The sequence below is a fragment of the Mesoplodon densirostris genome, chromosome 3, assembly GCF_025265405.1.
Source record: "Mesoplodon densirostris isolate mMesDen1 chromosome 3, mMesDen1 primary haplotype, whole genome shotgun sequence".
Taxonomy (NCBI): Eukaryota; Metazoa; Chordata; class Mammalia; order Artiodactyla; family Ziphiidae; genus Mesoplodon; species Mesoplodon densirostris.
Genome location: NC_082663.1, coordinates 157,465,236 through 157,492,198, shown reverse-complemented (window position 1 = coordinate 157,492,198; position 26,963 = coordinate 157,465,236). Strand labels below are relative to the sequence as shown.

Here is a 26,963-nt window from a genome sequence, read left to right as displayed (position 1 = left end):
ATTTATACATTAAAATAAAAGGTAACCCCAGAAGATTTGGAGACAAATATATATTACATGTTTTCATATGCTTATGTAGGATTCTACAATATTCATAGGAAATTTAGAACTTAGGAATTTACTTAGGCAAATATATTTTCCGTTCAGTGGTTTCACTGGATGGTTGATAGTTGAGACTATTGGTAGCAGGTGTTGAGAAACTAATTTATTAACCTAGTTCCAAAGCCCTTTCATTAGAGGTAGTGAAAATTGACAAGGAGATTGGAAAGATCAGCTTATCCTATTCCCAAAAGAACCTCTGAATTAAATCACTCCTGGCACCCCTCCACTCCCCACCTTTGATACACTGCAAAGTGCACTGTGTATCAGGGAATGTTTCTGGCACTGTTTGATGATTGGATCCTGCTTCATGGTGTGCTGTATGAGTCTCCTCACAACCAGTCTCAGGAAATATTGGAGAAACCTGGGATGTTATCCATCTTAGGCAGCATGGGATGCATGGGAGACCCTTTGTGACTTGCTGTTGAACAGTGAATAAGGCACCCTGGGACCTTTGATGACCTTGATGTGCTGGAGATAAACTGAGTCATTGTTTCATCATGAGGAGCCCTTGATGATATATCACCTTGAAAAGTGATTTTTTTAAGATGAACTCCTTTGATCTTGCTGAAAGATGAACTCAGCCTGGCTTCCCTAATGACTAAGTAAAGTAAGTTGTTTTGTACTTTGCTGTATGAGTTGAAGCAGCCAGTAGAACGGGTTAAACACAAGAGCTTTGGAGCAAGTAAGTCCTGAGATTGAATCTCGGTTCTGGTACTTGATAACTTGACTGCAAGCAAGTAACCAATGATCACTTTACAGTGTTGCTTAGATTATTAAATGAGATCATGTATACAAAGTAGTTAGCACCTAATGAGTATTTAATTGATAGCTAAAAACACAAAAAAATCTAATTAAATACAGATTGGTAATTATCAGTAATAGCAACTTAGAAATTATAAACCCATAAAGGTTTATACCTTTGTAAAGATTTCTCCATATAGCTGACAATCTTTTGTTAAACGTAATTTACACAACAATTTAGACTTTTACTCTGGAACTCTGCTTTCAGGGATGACTGTTTCCTATATCTGAACTTAAACTTGTAGAATGTCTGTGCTAGAATATATGATAAGAATATTCCTCTGGTTGCTCTTCAAAGCTAAGATTTTCTTTATATATGGTTTAACTGAAGGATTTCTTAGACATACTTGTTCTTGTGTTAAGAGAAAGTTACCAGATTAGACAGTTTTTAGGGTGTTAGTAGTAGATTCTGAGAAATTAGACAGACTTTTTATTAAATCCCCTGATACAAGGTATTCATTTTCCAGGTAACTGACTTAATAGAAAGGGTTAAGGTGCCAGGTAAGATTATTAAGCCAACTGGCCCAGGGATTCTGGGAGTAAATTTCAACCTTTGATTTAATCCAACTTAACCCAACTGAGCAAAACAACCAAAAGCAGCTTCCATAAACAACCTACAAATATGTACTGGGTTGTACCACTGAGATACCAAAGATAATATAAATCAGGTCCTTGTCTCCAGTCAAAGCACATAAGCCACAGAGAGTAAATAGGAGCACCATACCTGTCGACCTCCTCCTGATCATGACACACTTTCAAATATTAGACCTTAATATTTAAGTGGCAGACAAACTTAAATATTCAAAAAGACACTAAAATAAGATAGCAGCAACTACAAAGCAGACTCCACTACTGGGTAACATTGTTTTGGGATGTCTATAAATCCCTCTGTAGGGGGCCTTTCCACTTGGCTGTCTTTTAACTTTATATTGTTGTTTGAGCAAAACTGTGCACTGTCCTGACCACATTCTCTTTTAGCCTCACAAGACAAAGATCCTTCATGTGCCAGGAAAAAAGGGGAACTTTTCTTTGCTGCCAGCTTAATTTATGCCTCTATATGCCTCAAGCTGAGTCCCACTCTACCTCGCAAGATGGCCCAGTCTACTCAGATAAACATTCCAGCTGATAGATGTCCCTGAAATAGTAGGTGTAATCAATTGTAGAACCAATACATTTCACACTATGGGCAAAATTGGTCATCATATTTTGGTGGTTCCAGGCACACCAGTGTGCGTTGGCCAACTGATTAAGGACCTCATCTCTAACCAGAGTAGTCAAGAGCAGGGAGATGGGTGGGAACTCATGTAGTCAGAGATAGCATCTTAGAGACAGACCTCAAAGGATGGGTAAGATTTACAATTGTAGATGCATAAATGGTGGCTATTCCAGGTGAGGAGAATAATGTCTGTTTCATTTACAGCATAAAGTATTTTCACTTCCAATTTTCCAATTATCTTTTCAACTTCACTTCTTCACTTCTTAACATGGGGTACAATCTCCATAACAATTCAATTTATCCAAAGTAGGTGGCACAAGTTTTCTACAATATTAGATCATGAAATGACAGGGCCCTCCTTTCACCTAACAAGGTACAAGGTACAAACCCACATGCTATTGGAATTATGCCTGCAAGAGTCCAACCGTGCCCTCCCAAATCTGATTTCTGACTTTCTCTTTTATCCATCGAATGTTTGTCAGAACACAAAATCCCCTTGACACTTTTCAGGACCAACCCTACCTGACTCCTTCCCAGCATTTGTCACTGTCAGCCTTTCCCTCATTTAAACCCTTCTCTCGCTTACTCTGACACCAAACTCTTGGTTCTCCTCTCCTTCTGATCATTCCTTCTCAGGCTCTTTTCCTCTGTCCCTTAAGTGCTCCCCAGGGCTCAGATTTTGGCCTTCTTCTCTCTTCTCACTCTACACGCTCACAAAGGGAAACTGTCTGGGGATCCTTAGAACTGTGAAATACCTTATTTGAGGTAAGCAAGCCCCTTAACGGGGCTCACTAGCTCTCAGACATTACTCTGCATTGGTTAAATAAAACTGACTCACAGGAATAAATAATGGGGAAAAGTTTGTTAGGGAAACTTCCAGCTACCGAATCTGCCCAGGAGGCAGGGACCACAACAGGAAAAATTTTGTAAGGAGTCTCAACTGAAACTTACTGTTTTTTGTTGTTTTTATCAGGAACACAGGCCTTAAAAAGATAAGCACCTCTGAGCTTGTTTCCTAAGACATCTTATTTATCAGAATCCATTTTTAGACAGGACGTTCCAAGCGGGCTGGACTACACAATCGCGTTCACTGAGCTAACCCCAGCACCAGCCTGGGCCTAGCACCGAGCCGGTTAGGGGTTTGTCTATTGCACGGTGGCTCTGCCTGACAGTTCAGCCGTGCTGCGGCCCACTGGGGCGGGAGAGCAGGAAACGGAGCCAAGGTTGGCTCTGCTGAGAGGTGCTGCATTCAGAATAACTCCTCGAGTAGCAGCAGACACGTGCCACAGGCTTAAGTCGTCTCCTCCTGACTTCACCCAGGTTCTCCCGCAACGAAAACAATCTAAGGAGTCGCCTCAGCCAAGGCACATCTCGGGGCCGGGACTGCTCCGCCCACACAGCAGCGTGGTGGAGGGCCGGGCGCGGCCCCGACGTCACACTGGGCCCCGCCCCTTAGGGGAGGGGCGAGAGCGCGGGAGCTCTGTTACATAGGCGCCTTCCTCCTATATAAGTGGTGCTAGAGGCTGACGGTGGGGTTTTGGGGAGATGGTTTTGCTGCCATTTTGTAGGGTGTTTGTTGCAGCGATAGGGAGAGAAGACGGCGGTTTGGAGACAGTTATTGGCCAAAGGGCCTTTTGCTTTTGAGGAGGTAAGGTTTCGGATAGGGTGTTCTGGGCTGGGCGGTTTCCCAGTCTTTTAGGTCTCGAAAGGCAGGTGTCGGAAAAACGACGGGATTCGGGGACTCGGTGACCAGGGTTTCTTCAGGGCACAGCTCTGCTCGTGGCATTTGAAACCTAAAGTTGCCCCAGTGTCATGGTAGATTTAAAATCCAAGGGCGGAAAGGCCTCGGCTCTGCCGCTGACTCGTCTCAGAGAGGCCAGGCCACTCATATCACGGCTCCTTAGGCCCGTGACCCGTCCCGCCGATCAGAGTGAGACCCTGTGAGAGCCTCCTGGGGCAAGTGTTGTCCTAGATCAAGCCTTACTCTGGGTCCCTGGCCTCGGCCGTTTGTAGCATTCTGGGATTTTCCGAGGTCAGACTTCTGCCTCTGAGTGCGCCAAAGGCCCTGGCCAGGTGCCCTGGTGGAGAGGCGGGGGGTGGGGACTGGGCGTCTGAGGAACTGCTAGTTTGCAAGTCCAGGTGGTGGAATTTAGCTCGTGCTTGTGAGAGGTAAATACGGAGAGGCTCATCCTTTTTGCAAACTCTTTTTCCTAAAGTGGAGCATAGTATTATTGCATCAGATGTGCATTTCTGATACTTTTGGATCACCCTGTCCTTGATTACTTAAGTAACCATGAAATGCTTATACTATTCTTAGGAAACAGCGCTCCAAACTGACCACGTCAACCACCTGGTCTTATTTTATAGGTATCTTTGTATGATTGTGCTCCATACATACACCCACAGGCTTCTTGTTATCCATTACATACAGTACTCTTGGAGCCATCTAATCATAACTTTAACCTATATAGATATTTTTATATAGATAACGCCAAATTGTCAGGTAATATAGGGTGTTAAAGGGCAGTAGAGAATCAGGTTTCTAAGATGGATATAAACATCTGATGTTTATTGTATCTGATGTTTTTATTGAAGGACGTCCAATGATTCTAACATGTAGGATTCTTTGTTAATAAGAAACAGTGTGATAATTCTAGATAGTTTTTCTTTTTTTTGTATGCGAAGGAACCTAATCTGTATAACCTGGATCTGGGATTCTTCTCTTGGCCCCCTGAGAAAATATCTCTGAACAGTAGTGGTGGTGGGGGGGGGACGGCTTCCTAACAGCTGAATTAAATTTAAGGTAATGAACTTGGCTAGAGAAATAAAAACCTTTGGCTCTCCCAAGATGCTTATTTTAATATTTGCATATTGATAACTGTGGTTATTTAAGAATTCTGCCTTGGTGAGCTAGTTATGGCCTACTGATAGTAGAAGGAAAAAAACAAAACTGAAGCAGACACACGTGTTTTGAAAAAAATACATTATAATAATCATAGTAATAAACCTCAGTCATCAGATGTTGTAATTTTGCTTGCTATGATTTAAGAATGCTTAACTAAACAATTTTAAAGAGTTCCTATGTGGTTAACATATAATTTGGGTAATTGAAGGGTTAGAAGAATTCCACTAGAAATATAATTTTTTTGATGGCTTTTCTGATGGTCTTTTGGCTCAGGTTAATTTGTAATGTCATTTATTTCAGTTTCCCATATTCAAATGACTATGTAAATCAGAATGCTCACTTATCAATTTCCAGTGAGAACCCTGACTAGAGTTTTAGGATTTTTGTTGGACCTAAGAATCAACAAGAGAAGTGAGTTGAAAGATCTAAATATTTGGTGGCTTCGGTCCCTGATGGCATGATACCTACATTTTCTTAGGGAATACCTCCCAGGAGATGCCTCATTTTAAAGTCTTTTAATTCATTTGAAATCTTTTAAATTTTTTACTTGAATTTGTTTGCTTGTTACTGAGTCATTTGGGCTAACTGAAGGAGGTTAACTAAGTTGGTTTTGCTCCATTTTACCTGTTTTCAGCTCCTTGCTGAGTTGTGAACCTCACCCTCTTCAACAGTTTGGACATCACTGTTAAAAACTTGACTGCTTTGTGAAAGAATTAAGATTTGAAGAGGCAGAATGGGATGACATTGTTAGAACACAGATCCTGATCCTGAATGGAACCTGTGAGGATGTAGATGGAGTTAAGGAATTGTCACAATTATCTGATTTCAGTGTGACCATATTCATCCTTATAGGTTCATTTCTTTAGTCACCCCAGATCTACAACAAATATGTTTAATTTTAAGAATGGTTGCAGGATGATCTGAAAATAAACATTCATCTCCTATATTCTATCCCTAAGTGTTTCTCTGACTTCAGTTATTTGTATCACTGTATTTGAACAAAGCTGCATGACACTTGTGATATTTGTTTTAAATTAGTTCACATTTAAAGTTAACATCAATAAGTTAATAATTTGATTATATCAATAACTTAAGAGATTAGTAATAATTTACCATAGAAAGAAGGTAATGATAAAAATAAAACCAAAAAAGTTATTAATTTCTAGCTAGATATTGTTGTCTACTGAAGGCTGTAAGCCTGAATCCTGACTCTTTTTTTAAAAATGGCAGTTAGCGAGTGTTAGTTGAAGATATGCACCAAGCTGAGAATATATCCAGAAGAATGGAAAGAAAGTGCATTAAGGTCTCACAGTGTTATCATTTAATACTAGGTGTGTATGCCACTTAGAATCATCTGACATACCAGTGGGATAGTGCCTCCATGCCTTGGGAACCATTACCTACGAAGATTTTAGAACCTGTAGGACCCCATGTGCTGGGGTTTTTCTATTTAATTAATATTAATGTGAAATATTTGATTTACTAAATATAACCACCTGTAAATTCCACAACTCACTTTTCATTTCCATTAACAGATGAGTCATTCCAAAAGAACTCACTGCCCTGACTGGGATAACAGAGAAAGCCTGGGACATGAAAGCTATAGTAGAAGTCACAAATGGAAGAGGAGATCCCACAGTAGTACACAAGAGAACAGACATTGTAAACCACATCACCAGCTTAAAGAATCTTATTGGTAAATTACGCTTGAACTAGTACCATTTTAACACTAATAGTTGTAATGACTTGTCATTAGCTTATATAGCTTTCATCTGTCAGATTGTTTTATAAATCAGTCAACAAATACTCATTCAGAAAATATTTACTGAGTGCCTATTATATGCTAGACACTGCTGTGAATAGAACAGAGTTCCTACTCTCACATATCTGTGTCCATTTGGGAGCTGTAGGAGACAGTTGATGGAGTCCCAGCTGCCAGTAATATAGTTGTGGGAAATGAGACACACGAAAGTTAAGTAAGTGATTAAAGGACCAGTGAGTGCCTTTAACTTGTATGTAGTAGGGAGAGCTGTACATTGGGGCACTTATTTAGGGTTCCACAAATGAGAGCTAATGAAGGGTCGGGAAGAGTTCATCCAGATGGAAAAATAGCATGTGGTGTGTGAGAATGTTAAAGTGTGTTGGGGATTAGTTGCTTATACTGTATTCTACAGGTTATATTTGTAGATAAGGCCAGTGGATATGTTTGGGATTTTTAGAAGCTTGGCTGTTGTAAGAAGGACCTCATTAAAAATTTCCAATGGCATGTGTCCTGTTCTGTTGTATTCTTACCAGTGTAAAATTTGGAGGTACTACATTTATACAGAATTGAAGGAATTTTTCAAGTTCCTAAATGATTAAACAAAGCCTAGGTGAATAGAGTTTCTTTCATTCTGTCCTCCGTTAATTTCCCTTTCTCATTTGTTTTTGTTGGTTCTATGTTTTCTCCTTGTTTTGTGCAGATGTTCCACTGGGACTGTTTGCCAGATTGCTTTCTAAATTAGCCAACTGGGGTTACTTTAAAAAACAGTATGCAATTTTTTTCCTTCTCCATGCCAAAACAGACTTGTTCTGTAGAACAGTGAGCTTGTTGTTAATCAGTGCAGACTAATCATTCTTCACACACTATCATATGGAGGGAAGAGGGAGAATCTATGCCAGGATTTCAATGACCTGAGCTAATTAATGTATTATACAAGAATATCTGTACCCTATATTAAGATAACTACAAAATACTCTGTAAGGCTTAACATATAGTACTAACCATTCATGGATTTATTATGCATTGTATGTGTCGAAAGGAAGTGATATGAATGATGAACAGTTATTCATATTCACAATTAACCACATAAAGATGATACTGAGTCAGTGCAATAACCACTAGGCCAATAGTTTCTTCTTTGATATTGGCACCAGAGATGTCTGGTGGTAATTGCTCTCCGTAATCTGGAGTAATCTAATAGTCATTTTCAAGATTCAAATCTTCATAAGAGTTTTTCTATTGTAAAATTATTGGAAAAAAATGAAAAATACAGAAGCATATAAAGAAGGTACTCTTGGTGGGATGCTAGTCCCTCATTTGGATGTAAAGTTATTTCTTCTGAAAAGTATCTTTGTATACAAATCTTTGCCTCTGAATATTTCCTGAAAATAGGTTCTAAGAAGGGACAGTTTCAAGTGAAAGGGTGTGAACTCTTATAAGGCTCTTGCTACATATTCACATATTTTTCCACATATTTTTCTAGAAAGTTTGTACCAAGTTACACTCCCTACGACATGCTGTCACCAGTCTTGTCTATTTTGAAATGCCAAGAATAGTGTTTTCTTTTCATTTGAATGTTTAAATTTCTGCTGAATTTGTCCTCTGTCATGTGCTTATTGAACACTTGAATATTTTTTTAATTGAAGTCTAGTTGATTGTGAACATTATTTTTGTATTCTTAGCCTATTTTTTCTATTAAAGCATATTTTTCTTATGATTTATCAGCGCTTTTATTGTATATCAATTATCTTACCTTTTTTCCTATATATTTCAGAGTGTCTTTTCTTTCTGATTTGTAAGTAGCCTGTGAATTGCTCCCTTCCTACAAGCTTAATCAATTAATTCTACACAGGAAGACTGATGTGGCTGTGAACACTGTGAACACATTTTATATCCTTAAATGTCTTGTTGTAACATAGAGTATCAAGCCTTAAACCAGTGATTCTCAAACTTTAGTGTGAATAGAATCACTTTGGAGGTATGTTTAAAATGCATATTACCAGATTATTCAGTGAGTCTGACCTGGGGTCCAGGGATCTTCATTTTTAAAAATTCAGTATTTTGATATTGTTAATAAACAGACCACCCTTTGAGAAACACTGTTTTAAGCCCTTTAGCCTGGCATGCAAGATTTTGGATGATCTGTTCCCAGCTTATTTATTTGCCTATGTTCCCCTATGTGAAAATTGCTCTTGCTGAAATTGTCTACTTACTATTTCCTAAGTAACATGTAGACAAACTCATCTCTAAACCATTCTGGCTAAAAGTACTCTATAAATGTAAGATGGTAATATGCCATTTTTCTTTCCTGGCACCACTTCTACTTCCTACTTTATCCAAATCCTGATGTCCCTATAAGATGCAACTCTTCCCTTCTTTTTCACGAAATCTTCCCTGACCATTTTAAGCATTATGAGTCTTTTCTCCTAAGCACTCATATCCAGGCTTTCGGCATTTCCTGCATGGTTGAGTTTTGTTTTATTTTTGTGTGAGTAATCTCAAATTGAACAGTTATTTGTTGGCAGGGATTTTGCCTCATATATTTTTTTTCTTCCACAGGACCTGTGTGGAAATAAAAACGAATGCCCATAGCCTCATTAGTCTTGGCTGTTTTAAAGAACTACAGTGAAATATTCACTGGACATTCAGTGACTATTTTTAGAAATTCAATCAGTCTGTTCATCCTGTTCACTCTGTCCATATAGCCTTTATAATTCTGTAGACTTTGTTTATATAATCTCTAAGGCTCGGTTGTTGTAGGCTGAAGAGGTCCTCATCTTTTTAGTTTATCCTCATAGTATTACTTCACTCCATGTTTGTTATTCTATAGATTATTTATGGATTATCAGCAGCTCTAATTTCATGCACTAGTCCAGCTAAGGATTATTAGTGTTAGAGTTTTCCGATACATTTTAGACTTTTATGGGAAGGATGCCTTACAGAATTAAACAGATGCCCTTTAGAGTATGGTAATTTCTAGTTTGACGTATTGTAGATCTCTCCGTTAACGGTTCCAAGCAACTCATCAGATCCCTGACTTAGACCCAGATTTAGACCCTAATATCCTGAGTTGTTTCTCCAATGGCTAGAACTTAAGGCTGACACTGGGGAAAGGGGGTTTCTGCATCTCCCCAGCCTGGATTTGATGCCAGCCCTGTTGAGTAGCAGTTTTAGAGATGCTTCTCCTTTATTTTTGCATAAACCAGCCTCCTGAGAAAAAAGAATGACAACATATTCTGGGAAAAAGAACGAGGTTAGTGAGGGCAGTCTAGTTAACATCTGTCACTCCATTGCTTGTCAGGATTATTTTAGCTGGTGTGTCTGACTGGGCAGGTGTCCCTTCTCTCCCTCAGTGCTCCACGTGCATCCCTCTTGAAGCTTCACACTGTTGAAAAGAATACTCATTCCAGGTAGAGAGGGGGATGGGAAACTGGGTCCGTTGACTCTGTCTTTTTCTTTCCATCAAATCAAGGCTGCTTAACTGGAATCCATTGACTTCCTGAGGTCCATGATCTCTGAAATTCCTTGCCAAGTTTTGTTTACGCATTTGTGCGTTTCTTAGGGGAGAGGGTCCATACCTCTCAATTAGATTTTCAAAGGGATCTGTAGATTCAGCAGTTAAGCACTATGGGGCTTACCTGGTGGTGCAGTGGTTGACAGTCCGCCTGCTGATGCAGGGGACACAGGTTCGTGTCCCGGTCCGGGAGGATCCCACATGCCACGGAGCGGCTAGGCCCATGAGCCATGGATGCTGGGCCTGTGCATCCGGAGCCTGTGCTCCACAACGGGAGAGGCCACAACAGTGAGAGGCCTGCGTACCACAAAAAAAATTAAAAAAATAAAAAAGAAGGTAAGCACTATGGCACCAGATGATGCTGTTTTCCCTGAATTCTTGTTTATTTCACAAGCAGTAGTGACAGGAAACTCAAAATGCAAAGGGAAGTAGGGGGTTGGGAAATCCTAAACAAGCAATTACAAGAACCTTTTCTCATTTGAGGGGCATATATTTTGGATATTTTTGGCACATGAAGCAGCCTTCAAACACTGTGTTGACTATTTCTCAGAAAGATACAGGAAGCTCGAAATAGAGGAGAGGAGATGGAATAGGTGGTGTGTAGAATAATACTGGCACATACAATAGGATTTAGAATGTGCTCTACAACCATGGCAAATCGTTTTCCTTCTAGGGATCTCAGTGTAGTCATCTGTACAGTGAAAGGCCTGAAATATATTTAAGATTCCTTTTAGCTCTAATACACCTTTGGTGAAAGAACTCTGTGTGCCAGAGATACCTAACTTACATTAAGAAGGAAAGGAATCCTGTTTTGCCTGCCTCATGTTGTGTGTGGCTCTGCAAAAAGGAAGAGAGCTTAGTTACAGATGCATATATCATAAGATTGATGAATTTCAGAAGAGCAGTTTTGTGAATTTTTGGCCTTAACTTTCACCAGAAGGTAAAGGGACACTTAATCAAGTAAACACTGAATATGTTGAATGATTTGACCCAAGGTTTGTTCCTTCATAGCAGTATATATTAATAGAGATATATGTACCCATTTGCTTGTTGGTTAAAGTAAAATTATTTAAGTTTTGTGAGTTAAGCATAAATTCTAATTCATCAAATTGTATTTTTTCCTTTTATTGAGTTAGCTGTTGAAACCAGGAATTCTTGAGAGAATGTTTTATTTTAACCACGTTAAAATGTGGTTAAAGGTTAAAGCGTTCTAGAACGAAGAGAGTAATTTTAAATCCTTTAATGTGTTTGCAGTCATTATTTAGAAGCAAGGTTCTTGAATGAGAGATATTATCGGGACCAGAGATACATTGATGAATACAGAAATGACTACTGCAAAAGATATGTTCCTAACATTGATGAATACAGAAATGACTACTGCAAAAGATATGTTCCTAGCATTGATGAATACAGAAATGACTACTGCAAAAGATATGTTCCTAGCATTGATGAATACAGAAATGACTACTGCAAAAGATATGTTCCTAGCATTGATGAATACAGAAATGACTACTGCAAAAGATATGTTCCTAACATTGATGAATACAGAAATGACTACTGCAAAAGATATGTTCCTAGCATTGATGAATACAGAAATGACTACTGCAAAAGATATGTTCCTAGCATTGATGAATACAGAAATGACTACTGCAAAAGATATGTTCCTAACATTGATGAATACAGAAATGACTACTGCAAAAGATATGTTCCTAACATTGATGAATACAGAAATGACTACTGCAAAAGATATGTTCCTAACATTGATGAATACAGAAATGACTACTGCAAAAGATATGTTCCTAACATTGATGAATACAGAAATGACTCCTGCAAAAGATATGTTCCTAACATTGATGAATACAGAAATGACTCCTGCAAAAGATATGTTCCTAACATTGATGAATACAGAAATGACTCCTGCAAAAGATATGTTCCTAACATTGATGAATACAGAAATGACTACTGCAAAAGATATGTTCCTAACATTGATGAATACAGAAATGACTACTGCAAAAGATATGTTCCGAACATTGATGAATACAGAAATGACTACTGCAAAAGATATGTTCCTAACATTGATGAATACAGAAATGACTACTGCAAAAGATATGTTCCTAGCATTGATGAATACAGAAATGACTACTGCAAAAGATATGTTCCTAGCATTGATGAATACAGAAATGACTACTGCAAAAGATATGTTCCTAGCATTGATGAATACAGAAATGACTACTGCAAAAGATATGTTCCTAACATTGATGAATACAGAAATGACTACTGCAAAAGATATGTTCCTAACATTGATGAATACAGAAATGACTACTGCAAAAGATATGTTCCTAACATTGATGAATACAGAAATGACTACTGCAAAAGATATGTTCCTAACATTGATGAATACAGAAATGACTACTGCAAAAGATATGTTCCTAACATTGATGAATACAGAAATGACTACTGCAAAAGATATGTTCCTAGCATTGATGAATACAGAAATGACTACTGCAAAAGATATGTTCCTAACATTGATGAATACAGAAATGACTACTGCAAAAGATATGTTCCTAACATTGATGAATACAGAAATGACTACTGCAAAAGATATGTTCCTAACATTGATGAATACAGAAATGACTACTGCAAAAGATATGTTCCTAACATTGATGAATACAGAAATGACTCCTGCAAAAGATATGTTCCTAACATTGATGAATACAGAAATGACTCCTGCAAAAGATATGTTCCTAACATTGATGAATACAGAAATGACTCCTGCAAAAGATATGTTCCTAGCATTGATGAATACAGAAATGACTACTGCAAAAGATATGTTCCTAACATTGATGAATACAGAAATGACTACTGCAAAAGATATGTTCCTAACATTGATGAATACAGAAATGACTACTGCAAAAGATATGTTCCTAACATTGATGAATACAGAAATGACTACTGCAAAAGATATGTTCCTAGCATTGATGAATACAGAAATGACTCCTGCAAAAGATATGTTCCTAACATTGATGAATACAGAAATGACTACTGCAAAAGATATGTTCCTAACATTGATGAATACAGAAATGACTACTGCAAAAGATATGTTCCTAGACGTTATCACAGAGACGTTGAAAGCAGTTATCGAATCCACTGCAGTACATATTCAGTCCGAAGCTCGAGAAGCAGTCCTAAAAGGAAGCATAATAGACAGTGTTCAAGTAATCAGTCACGTTCGGTATGATTGATTTTGTTTTTATTTTGGGGGGATACTTATTTGTGTGTAAAAGCTCTTACTGAGCCAATAAGTTTGAAAAAGTTTATAATACTATATGAATATAATTGTGTTTATATTACTTGAATCCTTAAAGGAAACTTCCAAATTCTTACAACTAATCTGCATTTATTAGTTAGTCCTCATATGCCCACATTTACTCATTTTCTGCAGACCAGATCATGAGGTTCTTGATTTTAATGTTAAAAATATTTTTATCTTTTATAACATAATCATACGAAAAGATGAAGCACCCATCTTTTCTTTCATCTTAATCATTTTTTACTTTAAAAGAAACCCCTTTCCCAGTACTTGGAGACAAATGTAGAAAGTTGCACTGGGGGATACTTACCCTGTGTATAGCACAATCTGCAATTAGTTCCATTGGAATTCTGAAAGTGGGTGCTGAAGGGGAAATTATTGTCCAGAAAGTCTGCCTTTTTTTTTACACTCATGAATCTTCACTTGTTTGCAGTAAACTATGAATTATTATTTTCCTCCCCAAGTTTTCTTCAGTAGAACTATCATTGATTAGATCAAACATTGACATTAGCCTTTATTTTCCCCTTTTATTTTAATAAGTATGTTTAAAAATATTGCTAAGTATCAATTTGAACTAATCTTGACATTTTAAAACATCTTCCTGCCAAACTAGACATTTCAACTAACAGCATAGGCTACTTTATAACGAGATTAATAGATCATGACATTGCATTCTTTGAATTTCAGACTTGAATTAAGTCAGTATTTTAGAGACAATTGTGTTGTTTTTTCTATTGCCACTTTAAGTAACTTATCTGAAAATCTTGCCATGTTTTTCTTCTGTAACATAAACTGTGTCCTGTGAATTTCTGGGGACTGAATTTGAAATTGCTCCTGCCAACTCTTCGTGGCCTGGTGCTTATCTGAATGCCTGAATATCTCCGTGCTGAATGAATTGCGTATTCTGCCCTGAATTCACTCTGCTATATTGATTGGCTGGACGATCTTGGTGCTGCCCACTTGCCGTTCCAGAAGAGCCACCAAAGGAAAAGATCCAGGAGTATAGAAGATGATGAAGAGGGTCACCTGATCTGCCAAAGTGGAGACGTTCTAAAAGCAAGATGTATAGAATATTTTTCAACACTTTTTAAACTTTGCAGACAGAATAATCTTTTTAAGAATAGTTTGTCAGCGGGGGGCTAAAGAACTCTTCATTGCTTTTTTGTTTTGTTTTTTGTGGGTTTGTTTGTTGTTCTTTTGTATTTCTTCTTTTCTATAGAGTTTAAATATTTCTACTCTAAAGTTCCAAAATAATCAGTGGAATTTGAGATTAGAGCAAGAAAGATAGCTCTATCTAAATTATTTTTGTAGCAGCTGAAAATAAAATAATTTGAGGGCTGGAACCTTAATTATGCTTTAATAGAGAGCATTTGAAAAAATTCCACACTTAAGCATTCATTATTTGAATAACTGATAATTTGTACTCATGTACTTACACTTCTTTCTCCCCGCTCACTTTAGATGAAATCGTGAACACTTTGGGAGAAGGGACCTTTGGCAGAGTTGTAGAGTGCATTGATCATGGCATGTAAGTTTGTTGTTTTTCTTTTTTGAACATTCTGATATTTTTGGTGGAGAAGGATCCATAATTTAGATGAAATGGAATTTAAGTGGTAGCTATGTGTTTTCCTGGGAGGTATAAGTATTCAAAAGTTCTTGAACTGTGTATGATTTATTTACCATAAGTATGGATTTTGACCAAGAATGCTGAAAATGTTTATCAGATGGAGTTCATTGAAATTAATGTCAGTGTTCAAGTGAAGACTTTCCCAGAACTTAGGTCCTTAGCTTTCTATAAGAGATTTGGAGTGCTTTACCCTACTTTTGAATTGCAGAGACAATAAATTAGCATGTCTAATCTTCTTGGTTCAAAAACTTTTATTTCCAAAGGATAATATTTGCACGTTAGGGTTAGCTTCTCAAACTATAAATAAATTATATTACTTGAAGCCTACAGAATAAAGTCCAGATTCTTTAATGAGTTATACTAAACTTTTTGTTATTTGACCCTCTCTGCTTCATTTTCATGTTTTCCTCTAGGATCTCTATTCTGCGGTTGCAAGTTTTTTTGTAAGTGAACGTCTTAAAACAGTTTAGTGGAAACTGCACATTTCTAAATTGACATCTCAACTTTTCATCATAAAATAGTTGAGGATGTAATTTCCAGCTTATTGTAAATGCTGATTTTTAAAAAAACGTATTTCTCTTTCTAAATATGTTTGGGGGAATATAAATACAACAGCTTGATACCTCCTGTCATCCATGAACAAACTTTGCTTGAATACTTAGAAATGCTTTATCTTGAACTTAACTTTTACTTCTCTTTTCATAAAGAATATTATCCTAAATGTCTTTTATTATCACCCTTTCCTCTCTATGACAAAAATGTGAACATAAAGTAAAATTTTAAGATATTTTGAAATACTTTGACTTAGGCAAGTTGCTAAGAATTCCCATCTATTCTTCACCCAGATTCCACAAATGTTAACATTTTACAGTGTTTAATCATTCTCTATATTTACATGTTATATGTATTTTCAAGTTTTGCCAGCTTATCTACAACCTGATTCACATTTCACTAGTTGTCCCATTTAGGTCTTTTAAAAATTTCTTGAGGTTCCAAGACTTGAGTATTTGAGATATTCCAATGAATAGTATTCAATTGATCAAGTACAAATCTGTTACAAATTTTGATACTTATTAGACCTAAAACATACAATGTAATTGAAAATATATCTTTTATTGAGATGGTTGGGGCCTTTAAAAAATGAGTTCCTGTGTCCATAGATAAATCTTACTGTTTTAACATTAAGTTTCCATTTTTCTTTTTTTTTAATTGACAAGTAATATGAAAGCTTATAAGTTTAAGTTGTATAACGTTGGTTTGAAACATTTATATACTGCAATATGATTACTATAGTAGCATTAGCTAACACCATTATCCATTTTTCATTTTTATAGCTATTAGCACTGTTCATTTTTATAGCATATTAGCAGTTAGAAAACTTGTCCATATGATGAAATAGATGAGACTAGAAGAAGTTTTGTCACAGCAGTTTTATAGTAATTCTTTTAAGTCTTGAGATATATGCTATACATCATAGGGAGATAAATCATTAAAAATTTATTTTGATGATTATATATCAGCCCACAACTTCATTGGGACCTTGTCAAAAGAAATGAGTTTGGAATAGGTTTGCTATCCAGCCACTAGAAAAATTTTTGCCTCAAAGATTTTTTTTTTCTTTTTTATAAGCAGCCTAGGGCACAAACCTTGACATATTAATTTCACGTGCATGGGGTTCTCTTTTGTAATGTGGGAAGGCCATAGTGAAAAATGCAGGGTTGACTGCTGGCTTGTATTCAAGAAGATCAGGTTTAGAAAAGAGGACAGAAGGAAGATGACGATTTGGAAATCCTCTTCCTCAAAATCATTTACGGCTTTTTTCTTTGGCCGTGCCACGTGGCTTGCGGGATCTCAGCTCCCTGACCAGGGATTGAACCTGGGCCCACGGCAGTGAAAGCTCATGTTGTAAACCACTGGACCACCAGGGAATTCCCTCTGCACTTTTTAAGTTGTATTACAGATGCCCCGGTCTAAAACACGCTGCCATACATTGTTGCTATTTATACATATTCGCATCAGTGAATGCACTAAACAGTTTTTTGGCTTGATGACTTATTGATGGTGTCTCCTTTGCCAGAATTATCTAACAAACTGATAGTTGTCTTTCTTCTCTGAAGAAGTCTGAGCTGCCCTAACTCTGACGGTTAGGCTCTTTCTTCTCTCTATTCCTTATACCAGGCACTTCTAACCTAATGATAAGTTGTTCAAGTGTCTGTCTTTTCCATTAGACTGTGAGGTACGTGGGAGAAGCTCTTTTTAACAGTGATTCCAATGCAACATCTGGCACAGTCGGTCTAGCCTGGTGAATGAGTAAATGTTTTCAGCAGTAGTATGTTCAAGGTTTATATTTTTATCCTTTTTTAAAAAAAACTACTTATAAAATCTAGGTAAATTTAAACTTGGAAACAAACATTAACGTTCATAAGTATTAAGAGAAATCATCACTCTGTATAATGTATATTTTGTCAAAATGTTTTGAAAAAATGTTTATAGATCTGCTATAATATACCCTGAAAGATTATTTTAGGAAAATAGCATAGAGTGATTGGTACTTAACAAGATGATGCTTTAGAGCAGGGGTCCCCAACCCCTGGGCCGTGGACTGGTAGGAACTGGGCCTAACAGCAGGAGGTGAGCAGTGGGAGAGCGAGTGAAACTTCATCTGCTGCTCCCCATAGCTTGCATTACCACCTGAACCATCACACCCTCCCCCCAACCATGGAAAAATTGTCTTCCATGAAAACGGTCCCTGGTGCCAAAAAGGTTGGTGACAGCTGCTTTAGAGGATACATGTCTTCAACGCGCTTCTGTACATTTACCATTTTCATTTTGTTTTTAAGGGGTGGCATACATGTAGCAGTGAAAATCATAAAAAGTATGGGACAATATCGTGAAGCAGCTCATTCAGAAATCGAAGTATTGGAGCATTTAAATAGTACTGATCCCAATAATGTCTTGTAAGTAATAAACTTGGAACTGTGATCCATTATGTTACATGAAATAATCAGAATTCTGTGAACTGAATTATTTGTATTCTGATCTGTTTTAGCCGATGTGTCCAGATGCTAGAATGGTTTGATCATCATGGTCATATTTGTATTGTGTTCGAACTCCTGGGACTTAGTACCTATGATTTCATTAAAGAAAATAGCTTTCTGCCCTTTCAAATTGACCATATCAGGCAAATGGCATATCAGATCTGTCAGTCAGTAAATTGTAAGTATACTTGTTAAATTTTTAAATACCAGTAAATTAAAGGTTTTATTGGACAAGCAACATATCAAACCATTGTCACTAAAAATGCACGTTGCAAGTAAAGATGAAACCACTTTTGATCCCTACCTCTACTACGAATTCTCCTTTCCCCCGGTACAGATTAAATTTGTAAGTGAAACTAATAATGTCTTTTTGTTCTTTTGTAGTTTTGCATCATAATCAATTAACCCATACAGATTTGAAGCCTGAAAATATTTTATTTGTGGAGTCTGACTATATAGTCAAGTATAATTCAAAAATGGTAAGTTATACTTGTTTTAATTTTGGTAGTTGTCTTTAAAATTAATTTAGCTTGGTGATCCTTGGATGAGGAATTTTACCTTTGAGGCTTATTATATCCTGACGTTTAACCCCAAAAGGGTAATCCTTTGCCTTTCTCATGGGGTTATTTTGAAAATCAAAAAGAGAATTCATGTGCAAGCCTTTTGGATAGTGCTATAAAATATTTCATATCTTTATTGATCTTTGTGTTTACTTAACTGTATCTCTAGAAACGTGATGAACGCACACTGAAAAACACGGATATCAAAATTGTTGACTTAGGAAGTGCAACATACGATGATGAACATCATAGCACTTTGGTATCTACACGGCATTACAGAGCTCCAGAGGTCATTTTGGGTTAGTAGATACCAGACTTCCTGATATTTTAATTGAAAAAGAGATTTTTTGTTCTCTATAGCTTTTATTGGGGGGCAGGTAGTTGGGGGATAGCTGTAATTTTCTTAGCAGTGTACAGAAAATGTTTTCTGTTTGCATAAAAGCTGTCTGGACATTGCTATAAATATTTTTCCTGAGTGGGAAAAATGTGATATCGTCTGTAAAGATATTCCAGGTGGTGGTTCTTTTTGAACAAGTCAGTCTTACAAGATCATAAGAGAACAAGCAGTATTGGCTAAGTCCATGACAGCAGTGTGATTTTGAAGCGATGTGGGCACCTCTTTTCGTCTCATCACAAAGCATGGTGCTGGGGAAAATGCTAAAGATTTGGCTGGCAGACGTCTAGATGTAGGGTGGATGGAGGTTAAGAGGAGAAGAAAGAGGGGCTAGTCTAAGAGGAGAGCTTCTTTGATCATCTTTGACATGGGAAAGCATGGAAAGGAAAATTAGTTAAGGTGCAGGGTTTTTCAATATTAATAAAAGGGAACTCAGTGAGGGAGAGCGCATCTTATGCCTCAAAATTTAAAAGTTCGAGACCGAGTCATGTTGATAGAGCAAGGAAGTCAGAGATGGATTTGGGGGCTTGGAGACAGTGGGAAAAATTCAGATCAGGTGATATTGGGAGATAGTTAAATGGTATAAGCATATTACTTTGCCAAAAGTAAGTTTCAACCGAGGTTGGATAGTAAAACATCTTTGTGGAATCAGTCTTTTCCACTTTTTACCTTTTGTCGAAGAGGACTTGGTAGTTGAGAATATGAGTGTGAAAGCAAACTAATGACGTTTACCTAGAGTAAAGAATTAGTAAAAGGGACAGGAAATTAAGAATAGTATGTAGTGCTGGCTAGTAGAACTTTCCATGATGATAGAAATGTTGTATATCTGCACTATCCAACATGGTAGCCATTAGTAGCCACACGTAGACTACTGTGTACTTTCAGTATAGCCAGTGTGACTGAGGAACTGAATTTTAAATTAATTAGACTTTTAGATTTAAATAACCACATGTGGCTAGTGGCTACCACATAGGATAGCACAGGTTTGGAGCTCATCTTTGAGATTGATGTTACTAGGATTTCTGCTTAGTATGGTCTGAAAGAAGCTGCTGTGTTGCAGTAGTTTAGAAAATGTATTCATGGTTGAGGACTGAAGGCTGCAATGAAGGTAAAAGAATAGAGTGTGGGAAGAGATTGTGGACAGAGAGGTATTTTCAGAGCTTAAAAAGAGATAACTTGCTGTGTTTTATCAATTTTAAGAAGAAGATTTTTCTCCACATTTTAACATGTGAGGAAACATAAGACAAAACGGCATTTTTTCTTGGTTATTGGTTCATAAAACAGTGGTGTATCTTACAGTTAGTTAATGGCCTCCTCCTAGATTGCATAAGATACAGTGATTCTTAGTAATAATACAGTCCCATGTGTGGCCAGGCTGGGGATAGTTGATATAAATCTGAAATTGGGGTTATTGGTCTTTAGGAAAAGAAATGAACAGATGGGAAGATTAGAAGGGTTCTTTGTGTGTTTGTGAAGTGTTACTCCTGAGGATTAAGGCAGAATTAGGTTGAAGAGGAAGATGTTGTCAGGTGCCACCACTGAGGAGGGCAGTTGGTCTCATGTCTTGGGTGTTGGTAGTAAACAGAAGTTGGTAAAAGTGAATGATGTGAAATTCCAAAGAGTATGAGAGCTGAGCCATAAGAGAATGAGGTAGTTTACAGTCACTTGGGAGAAAGCTGGACTGGGAGACAGGAGTGGCTGGAAAAGAAAACTTTCATCTTAGATCCAAGCTCTATCATTTGCAGATTTTGTATGTGTTACTGTAAGTAGAAACCATGCTCCATTATCCTTTTGTTCAAGTGATAAGTACCATGAGGGTTAACAAAAATGGCTAAATCATAGTCAAGTTCCTTGAATATATTGTTTCTTCCTTTGTCTTTAAATTCAGTAATGTTACTGAAAGTAATTGAAATGTCTTTTAAAGTAGGTTTTATTTGTACTTTATTTTTTTATTAAAAACTTAATCTATAAAAGGTTAAAACATCTGTATGGTTTAGGTTTACTCTTTTCCTTTCTAAATAGATAGAGACTTAAGGCTAGGTGTTTTTTTCTTTTCTGAATAATGTTACTATTGAGAATTCTGAAGGAGAAAATATATGATCATGTATAGACAACCTGAAAGTACATATATAGATACCTCTCTATGTGAACTTTAAATATCTGTATAATTCTGCTTATGGGTGACACTGCTTATAATATCCATTATAATTCTTACATAATTTATGTGACACTACTAGTTCTTTTAATGGAAGAAATAAACTCAGATATCAAGCTGATGGTAATTGCTAAGGGGTTAGTAATTACACTCTGAGGATAATTATTGACCTATGTTTGCACTAATAAAATGTAAAATTTCATAGAACAACCGTTAAGTGGGTATAACAGTGCTCCTCATTGCACAAGCAATTCAGAGACTATGGAATATTTGCTAACCCCTCTTACTTTCCATAAAATGCCTCCTCCCCCAGGTTAAAATACTGTAAGTTGATACAAGGATATGGAGGAGTCTGAAAGCATACTGAATAATGTTTGGTATAAAACTAAAAATGTAAACCCTGAATTTACTATCATATTCTCCTAAATGGGCTATATAAAGAGAGCACCCACATAGGAAAAGATATTGTGTATTGGCAATTAAAAATTGTTGCATACTAAAATGTTTGGTTTTGTTTTTAAATAGCTTTAGGTTGGTCTCAGCCATGTGATGTTTGGAGCATAGGTTGCATTCTTATTGAATATTACCTTGGTTTCACAGTCTTTCAGGTATGTATTTAGTAAATGTTACTTACTGATTCATAATGAGCTTTAATGTTAAAGGCATGTTAAAGTTTTTGTTTCCATATTGGAAAGTTGCCATAGTGTCATTATTCTTAAGATGTAAACTTCCATGTGCAAAATAGTCAACCTTCTCTAAAACCATAGTTGAATGAAATACTCTCAGTGAATGGTCATAATTCATTCTGCATGTGGAGCTTTTAAACACATGGTTCATATTGACTTCATATGATCCATTTGATTGTGATGCTCCTTCATAAATTTACATTAGTGTTACTATGGTCAGTTTTAATTCAGCTCTGGTTATGTTGCACTTTTATTAAAAGAATTCAGAAACAGTAAGTTGTATTAAGCATGTATGACACCCTAGGCACATTTCTAAGCACTGTGTGTATAAAAATGAAAAGACAGCATCTCTCTCCTCAAGGAAGACATACACAGGATAGACATGGGAAAACGTACAGTACAATATGATACTTGCTATAATGGAACAATGTAGAAGGGAACCCAGAAAAGGTGAACGGTTAAGTTTCCTTCGAGAAGGCATCACTGAGGAATAGGGAGTTTAATCCAAGCTATAAGGAAGAGTAAGGGTTTGTCAGAAAACTAGAGTGTGTGATGGCCATATCAGGAAGAAATGGTATTCATAAATGCAAGAGGCATAAAGGAAGCTACTCTAGTTGAGGAAGGATGAATAGTGCTGCCGGAGTGTCTTGGATAAATAGGAAAATGGTGTCAGTAGGCAAGTACTGATTCATAGTGGACTTGTTTGCCATAGAAAGGTATTTGTTTTATCCTCGGAGTCAGTGGTTTCCAAATGTAGACCGGTCTAAAATGAAAATGATTTTGTAGGGTTGCCGTCCTGGCTTTCATTTAGAAATTATCTCTCCTGTTTTTTTTTTTTGGTATTAAAATGTTCTTTCTATGAAATGATAATAGTTATTGGCTTACTTGGCAGAACAAAAAGGAGAAAATGTTATTTAGGTCTCTACTTGTTTTCCTCATAATTTTGCTTATGTCGGAAAACGAAAAGTCTTGAAAGCTTCAAGTGGTGTAACCATTGGAGAACTTTAAGAGGGTTGTGATTTGATCAAGGTGTGTTGTTGGATGGGGTGAGGGTGGTTAGGAAGTTCCTGGCTAATACTGTCAAGGTTGCTTTGAGGTTATGGCAATGCAGGATGAGGAGGGAGGAAGCTGTGATGAATTATAAGTCACTTAGGTGGCTGTTGCAGAATATATGTGTTCACTGCTATGGGGCACCTCACCAAACTTCTGTCTACTCCGTAGAGATCTGTTAAAAGTACTCTGAGTTTGTAGACAAGTTTGATATCTAGAACATAGCTGTCGGACATTTCTAGGGGGTGGTGTCTGGTTTTGTGGTAGTAAGCTATAGGGTCAAGGAAAAAGTTGAGCACAGTGCATGCTTTCTTCATTCTGACACATATAAAATCCTTCAGATGGTTTTATGATTGTAAATCATTCTGAGATCTTAAGCGTCGATGATTAACTTTGGTTTGAGATGTGGTTTATATTTTAATTCCACCCCCCAAAATAGTCTTCAACTAAGGAACTTTTTGAAGATAATGGAGCTTGTATTATTTATTCCTGTCATGACTTAAGAACATTTTGAAAGCAGTGTGCTAGGCACAGTAGTTAATGGATTTAAAAAGCATTGCACATAGACTCTGCTCTTCAGAGCAAGGATTGGCAAACTATATCCTATCTGATGCCTGCTTTAAAAAATGAAAAAGAATATGTGGTGGAGACCATCTGTGACCATCCAAGCCTAAAATATTTACTATCTGGTCCTTTATAGAAGAAGCTTTCCAGCCTCTGCTTAGGAGTGTACCATTTAGTTTAACAATTTATTCTACTTTAGCCAAAGCTCTGTTACTGTGTAATTTAAGAATATGAGTTTTGACTTGGGTTCACAGCTCAGGTTTCCTCATTGATGAGCTATATGAGCTTGAGCTAGTATCTTAACCTCTTTGAAAGTTATGTTCCCATAGTCCTAGCTCAAGGTTGTTGTAAGAATTATTGGGACTGTATTTTTATTGTCTAGGATTAGTGTTACAAAGTTGCTATCCATTGGGTGATGGAGGTTAGTTAAGCAACCGATAAAATGAGTAGCCAGGTTTTTGGTAATCTTCCCAGTCATCCCTCAGTTAAACAGTGCAAGTAATACAAATAAGGAAAAACTGTTCTGTTTTACATTAAACAAATTATTCGAACATTGTAAATCAACTGTACTTCAGTAAAATATACTTAAAAAGTTGTTCCTCAGTCAGCTATACAAACCTTACCAATTCATTTCAGAAATCAGACAATCAGTGTAGCTCATTCAGTTTTATTCCATCTTTGAAGTAGAGTGTAATATAAATTGTATAGCTGTCTAATCTAGTCCTTTTATGGAAACACTATTTTCTTTTTTTTTTTCTTAACATTTATTTATTTACTTTTTTTTTGGTTGCATTGGGTCTTCATTCCAGCACGTGGGCTTCTCTCTTTTTGCGGTACGTGGGTTTTCTCTCTCCACTTGTGGTGTGCAGGTTCCAGAGTGTGTGGGCTCTGTAGTTTGTGGCTCGCGGGCTCTCTTGTTGTGGTGGGCAGGCTTAGTTGCCCCGCAGCGTGTGGGATCTTAGTTCCCCGACCAGGGAGCGAACCCACGTCCCCCGCATTGGAAGGTGTATTCTCTACCACTGGACCACCAGGGAAGTCCCGGACACACTGTTTTCTTGTGTTATCCTTTTATGTGCGTGTAGGGAAATGGAAAGTGCTAAGTTTCTTTTTCCTATTTTTTTAGACTAATGATAATAAAGAACACCTGGCAATGATGGAACGTATATTAGGACCCATACCAACAGACATGATTCAGAAAACAAGGTATGCTTTTTAAGATTAAAGTCCTTATTGGGTACATGCAGTGGCCTATATTCAAACTATAGAAAACCCATCTTTGTTGTTATTGCTTATTCCAAAGACTGTAGATTTTGAATTCTTTTTCATGAAGTCAAGTTTTTGAAAAGTAATGCAATATTTACTTTGTGATCCAGTAAATAAAGTGGTGTTTTTATACTCAGGTTAACCTTTGCATAAATGTTTTCCTAGGTTGATTTAAAAATAATACATAGAGTAGTAAAAAGAGCTTGATTTTGGAGTCCTATCTAAATTTGAATTCCAGACTGTTGCAAACCACATGTACGTCTTTGGACAAGAATACTATAAGTGGTTTCAAAACGTAGCTTCACCGCAGAAGTCATCCAGGGAATTGTTAACGATTTCTAGCCCCATTCCAGATCTAGTGAAATCAGAATTTACAGGAATGGATCTAGGAACCTCTGTTTTTGAAGCTGGCATTGTTTCACATATGGTACAACTTAGGTGGGATACTAAAACTTCAGAGGGTACAAGATTAGGAAAAATACCATATAAGGTAGCCGATATAATTATTGCTGAGATTTTTAGAAATTGTATGTTTATGTATATATAGAGAGATGTCTATGGTTCCATCTTTTCCCCCAATCCCCTGTTTGGGGCAGGGTAAGAATGTGGGTTTGGGGTTTCTTTTTTTCTTAAAATTTAATCCAGACTTCTCTTTCCTATAGGAAACAGAAGTATTTTCTTCATAATCAGCTAGATTGGGAGAAACATAGTTCTCCTGGTAGATATGTTACGAGACACTGCAAACCATTAAAGGTAAAAGAAAAAAAAAACAAAAAAAAACCTGTTTTAACTATTTTTTATTGTCTTTCTTAAACAAAGTCATTTTTCCCCTCAGGAATTTATGCTCTGTCATGATGAAGAACATGAGAAACTGTTTGACCTGATTCAAAGAATGTTAGAATATGATCCAGTGAAAAGAATTACCTTGGACGAAGCATTGCAGCATCCTTTCTTTGACTTATTAAAATAGAAATAAAATGGAAATCAGTGGTCTTACTATACTTCTCTAGAAGAGATTATTTAAGACTGTGTCAGTCAACTCTAAACATTCTAATATTTTTATAAACCTTAAATTATTTTGTACAGTTAAGTGTAAATGCTGTATGTTTTGTATCAATTGCATAATTATCTTGTTAAGCAAATATGGTCTTGATAATGAATGAAATATAAAAGCTAAAATTAATTTTCCTTTTTTGAGATTAATTACCATTTTTAAAGACCTTTGGAATATCCTTTGTGTCCAGTGATTGATCTTGCCTTTTTGTACATGGAGGTTGACTCTTGGAAGTGATTTTTGTGTTTTGTTTTTTGTTTTTTTTGAGTAAAAGGAAATCTTGACTACTTCATTCTTAAATGAATATTCTTTATTTACCTCAAACTTTCCTTAACTTTAAAAGATTTTTCTGTAATTGTTGAACAGGTAATAAGTATTATTAATTTTAGGTAGGCAGGTATTAGAAACCAAAACCCATAAGAACTGTTTGCTGTTGGAATTTCATTAAATTGTAAGTATTGTGTTCTGTTTCATTGGTTGATGTCAGTGGTGGTAAGTAGCATTCATGGAAAGACATCCAACTTGCGCATCGTAATAGATTAATAAAACCACATACACACATCTTTTAAGATTAAAGTCTAACTGGAAAGTTAGCTTGGAAAGTCCTGTTTTCCAATGGTTATTTATGTAGTTAGTCACAAATGTAGAAATAGGAATTCTGATGACTGAGGTTTTTGTTTTTAATGCCAAATCTTCAGGAGTCTAGAAATTGTCCAGTATCTGTCTCCTTACCATATGAAGTATAAATACTTAAACCTCAGCCTATGAGACTTTATGGCTATTATAAAACAATTTGTATTTATGTTACTGTTTACTGGAAAACAAAAAAAAGATGATTTGATCGGAGAACACTTGGGAAGGAAACTGCAGAAGTTTCCAGACCCTGATTGGTTAACATAATGAACTTTTTGTTTGTCTGTAGGTATTGTTTTCTGCTTACCTGTTTACACATGAAAAACAAA

At 36.6% G+C, this 26,963-nt stretch overlaps 1 protein-coding gene across 1 annotated transcript; it reads left to right on the top strand.

Annotated features, from left to right (window-relative positions):
- Positions 1-3,742: 3,742 nt before the first annotated feature.
- LOC132485893 (dual specificity protein kinase CLK4-like) lies at positions 3,743-25,981 on the top strand. Its single transcript, XM_060092498.1, has 14 exons — positions 3,743-3,767; positions 6,560-6,720; positions 11,555-11,609; positions 13,365-13,532; positions 14,583-14,673; positions 15,072-15,138; positions 18,078-18,194; positions 18,287-18,453; positions 18,660-18,754; positions 19,005-19,134; positions 21,910-21,992; positions 24,808-24,887; positions 25,610-25,700; positions 25,783-25,981. The coding sequence occupies exons 2-14, from the start codon at positions 6,560-6,562 to the stop codon at positions 25,915-25,917; spliced, it is 1,440 nt and encodes a 479-aa protein (XP_059948481.1). The 5' UTR covers positions 3,743-3,767; the 3' UTR covers positions 25,918-25,981.
- Positions 25,982-26,963: the final 982 nt, after the last annotated feature.

Bases quoted from the DNA above. Each gene is read 5' to 3' on its own strand.
- LOC132485893 (XM_060092498.1), top strand. From the start codon at position 6,560: ATGAGTCATTCCAAAAGAACTCACTGCCCTGACTGGGATAACAGAGAA. The intron at 18,755-19,004 runs GTAAGTTATACT...CTGTATCTCTAG, and splicing joins TCAAGTATAATTCAAAAATG to AAACGTGATGAACGCACACT. The intron at 21,993-24,807 runs GTATGTATTTAG...CTATTTTTTTAG, and splicing joins TTGGTTTCACAGTCTTTCAG to ACTAATGATAATAAAGAACA.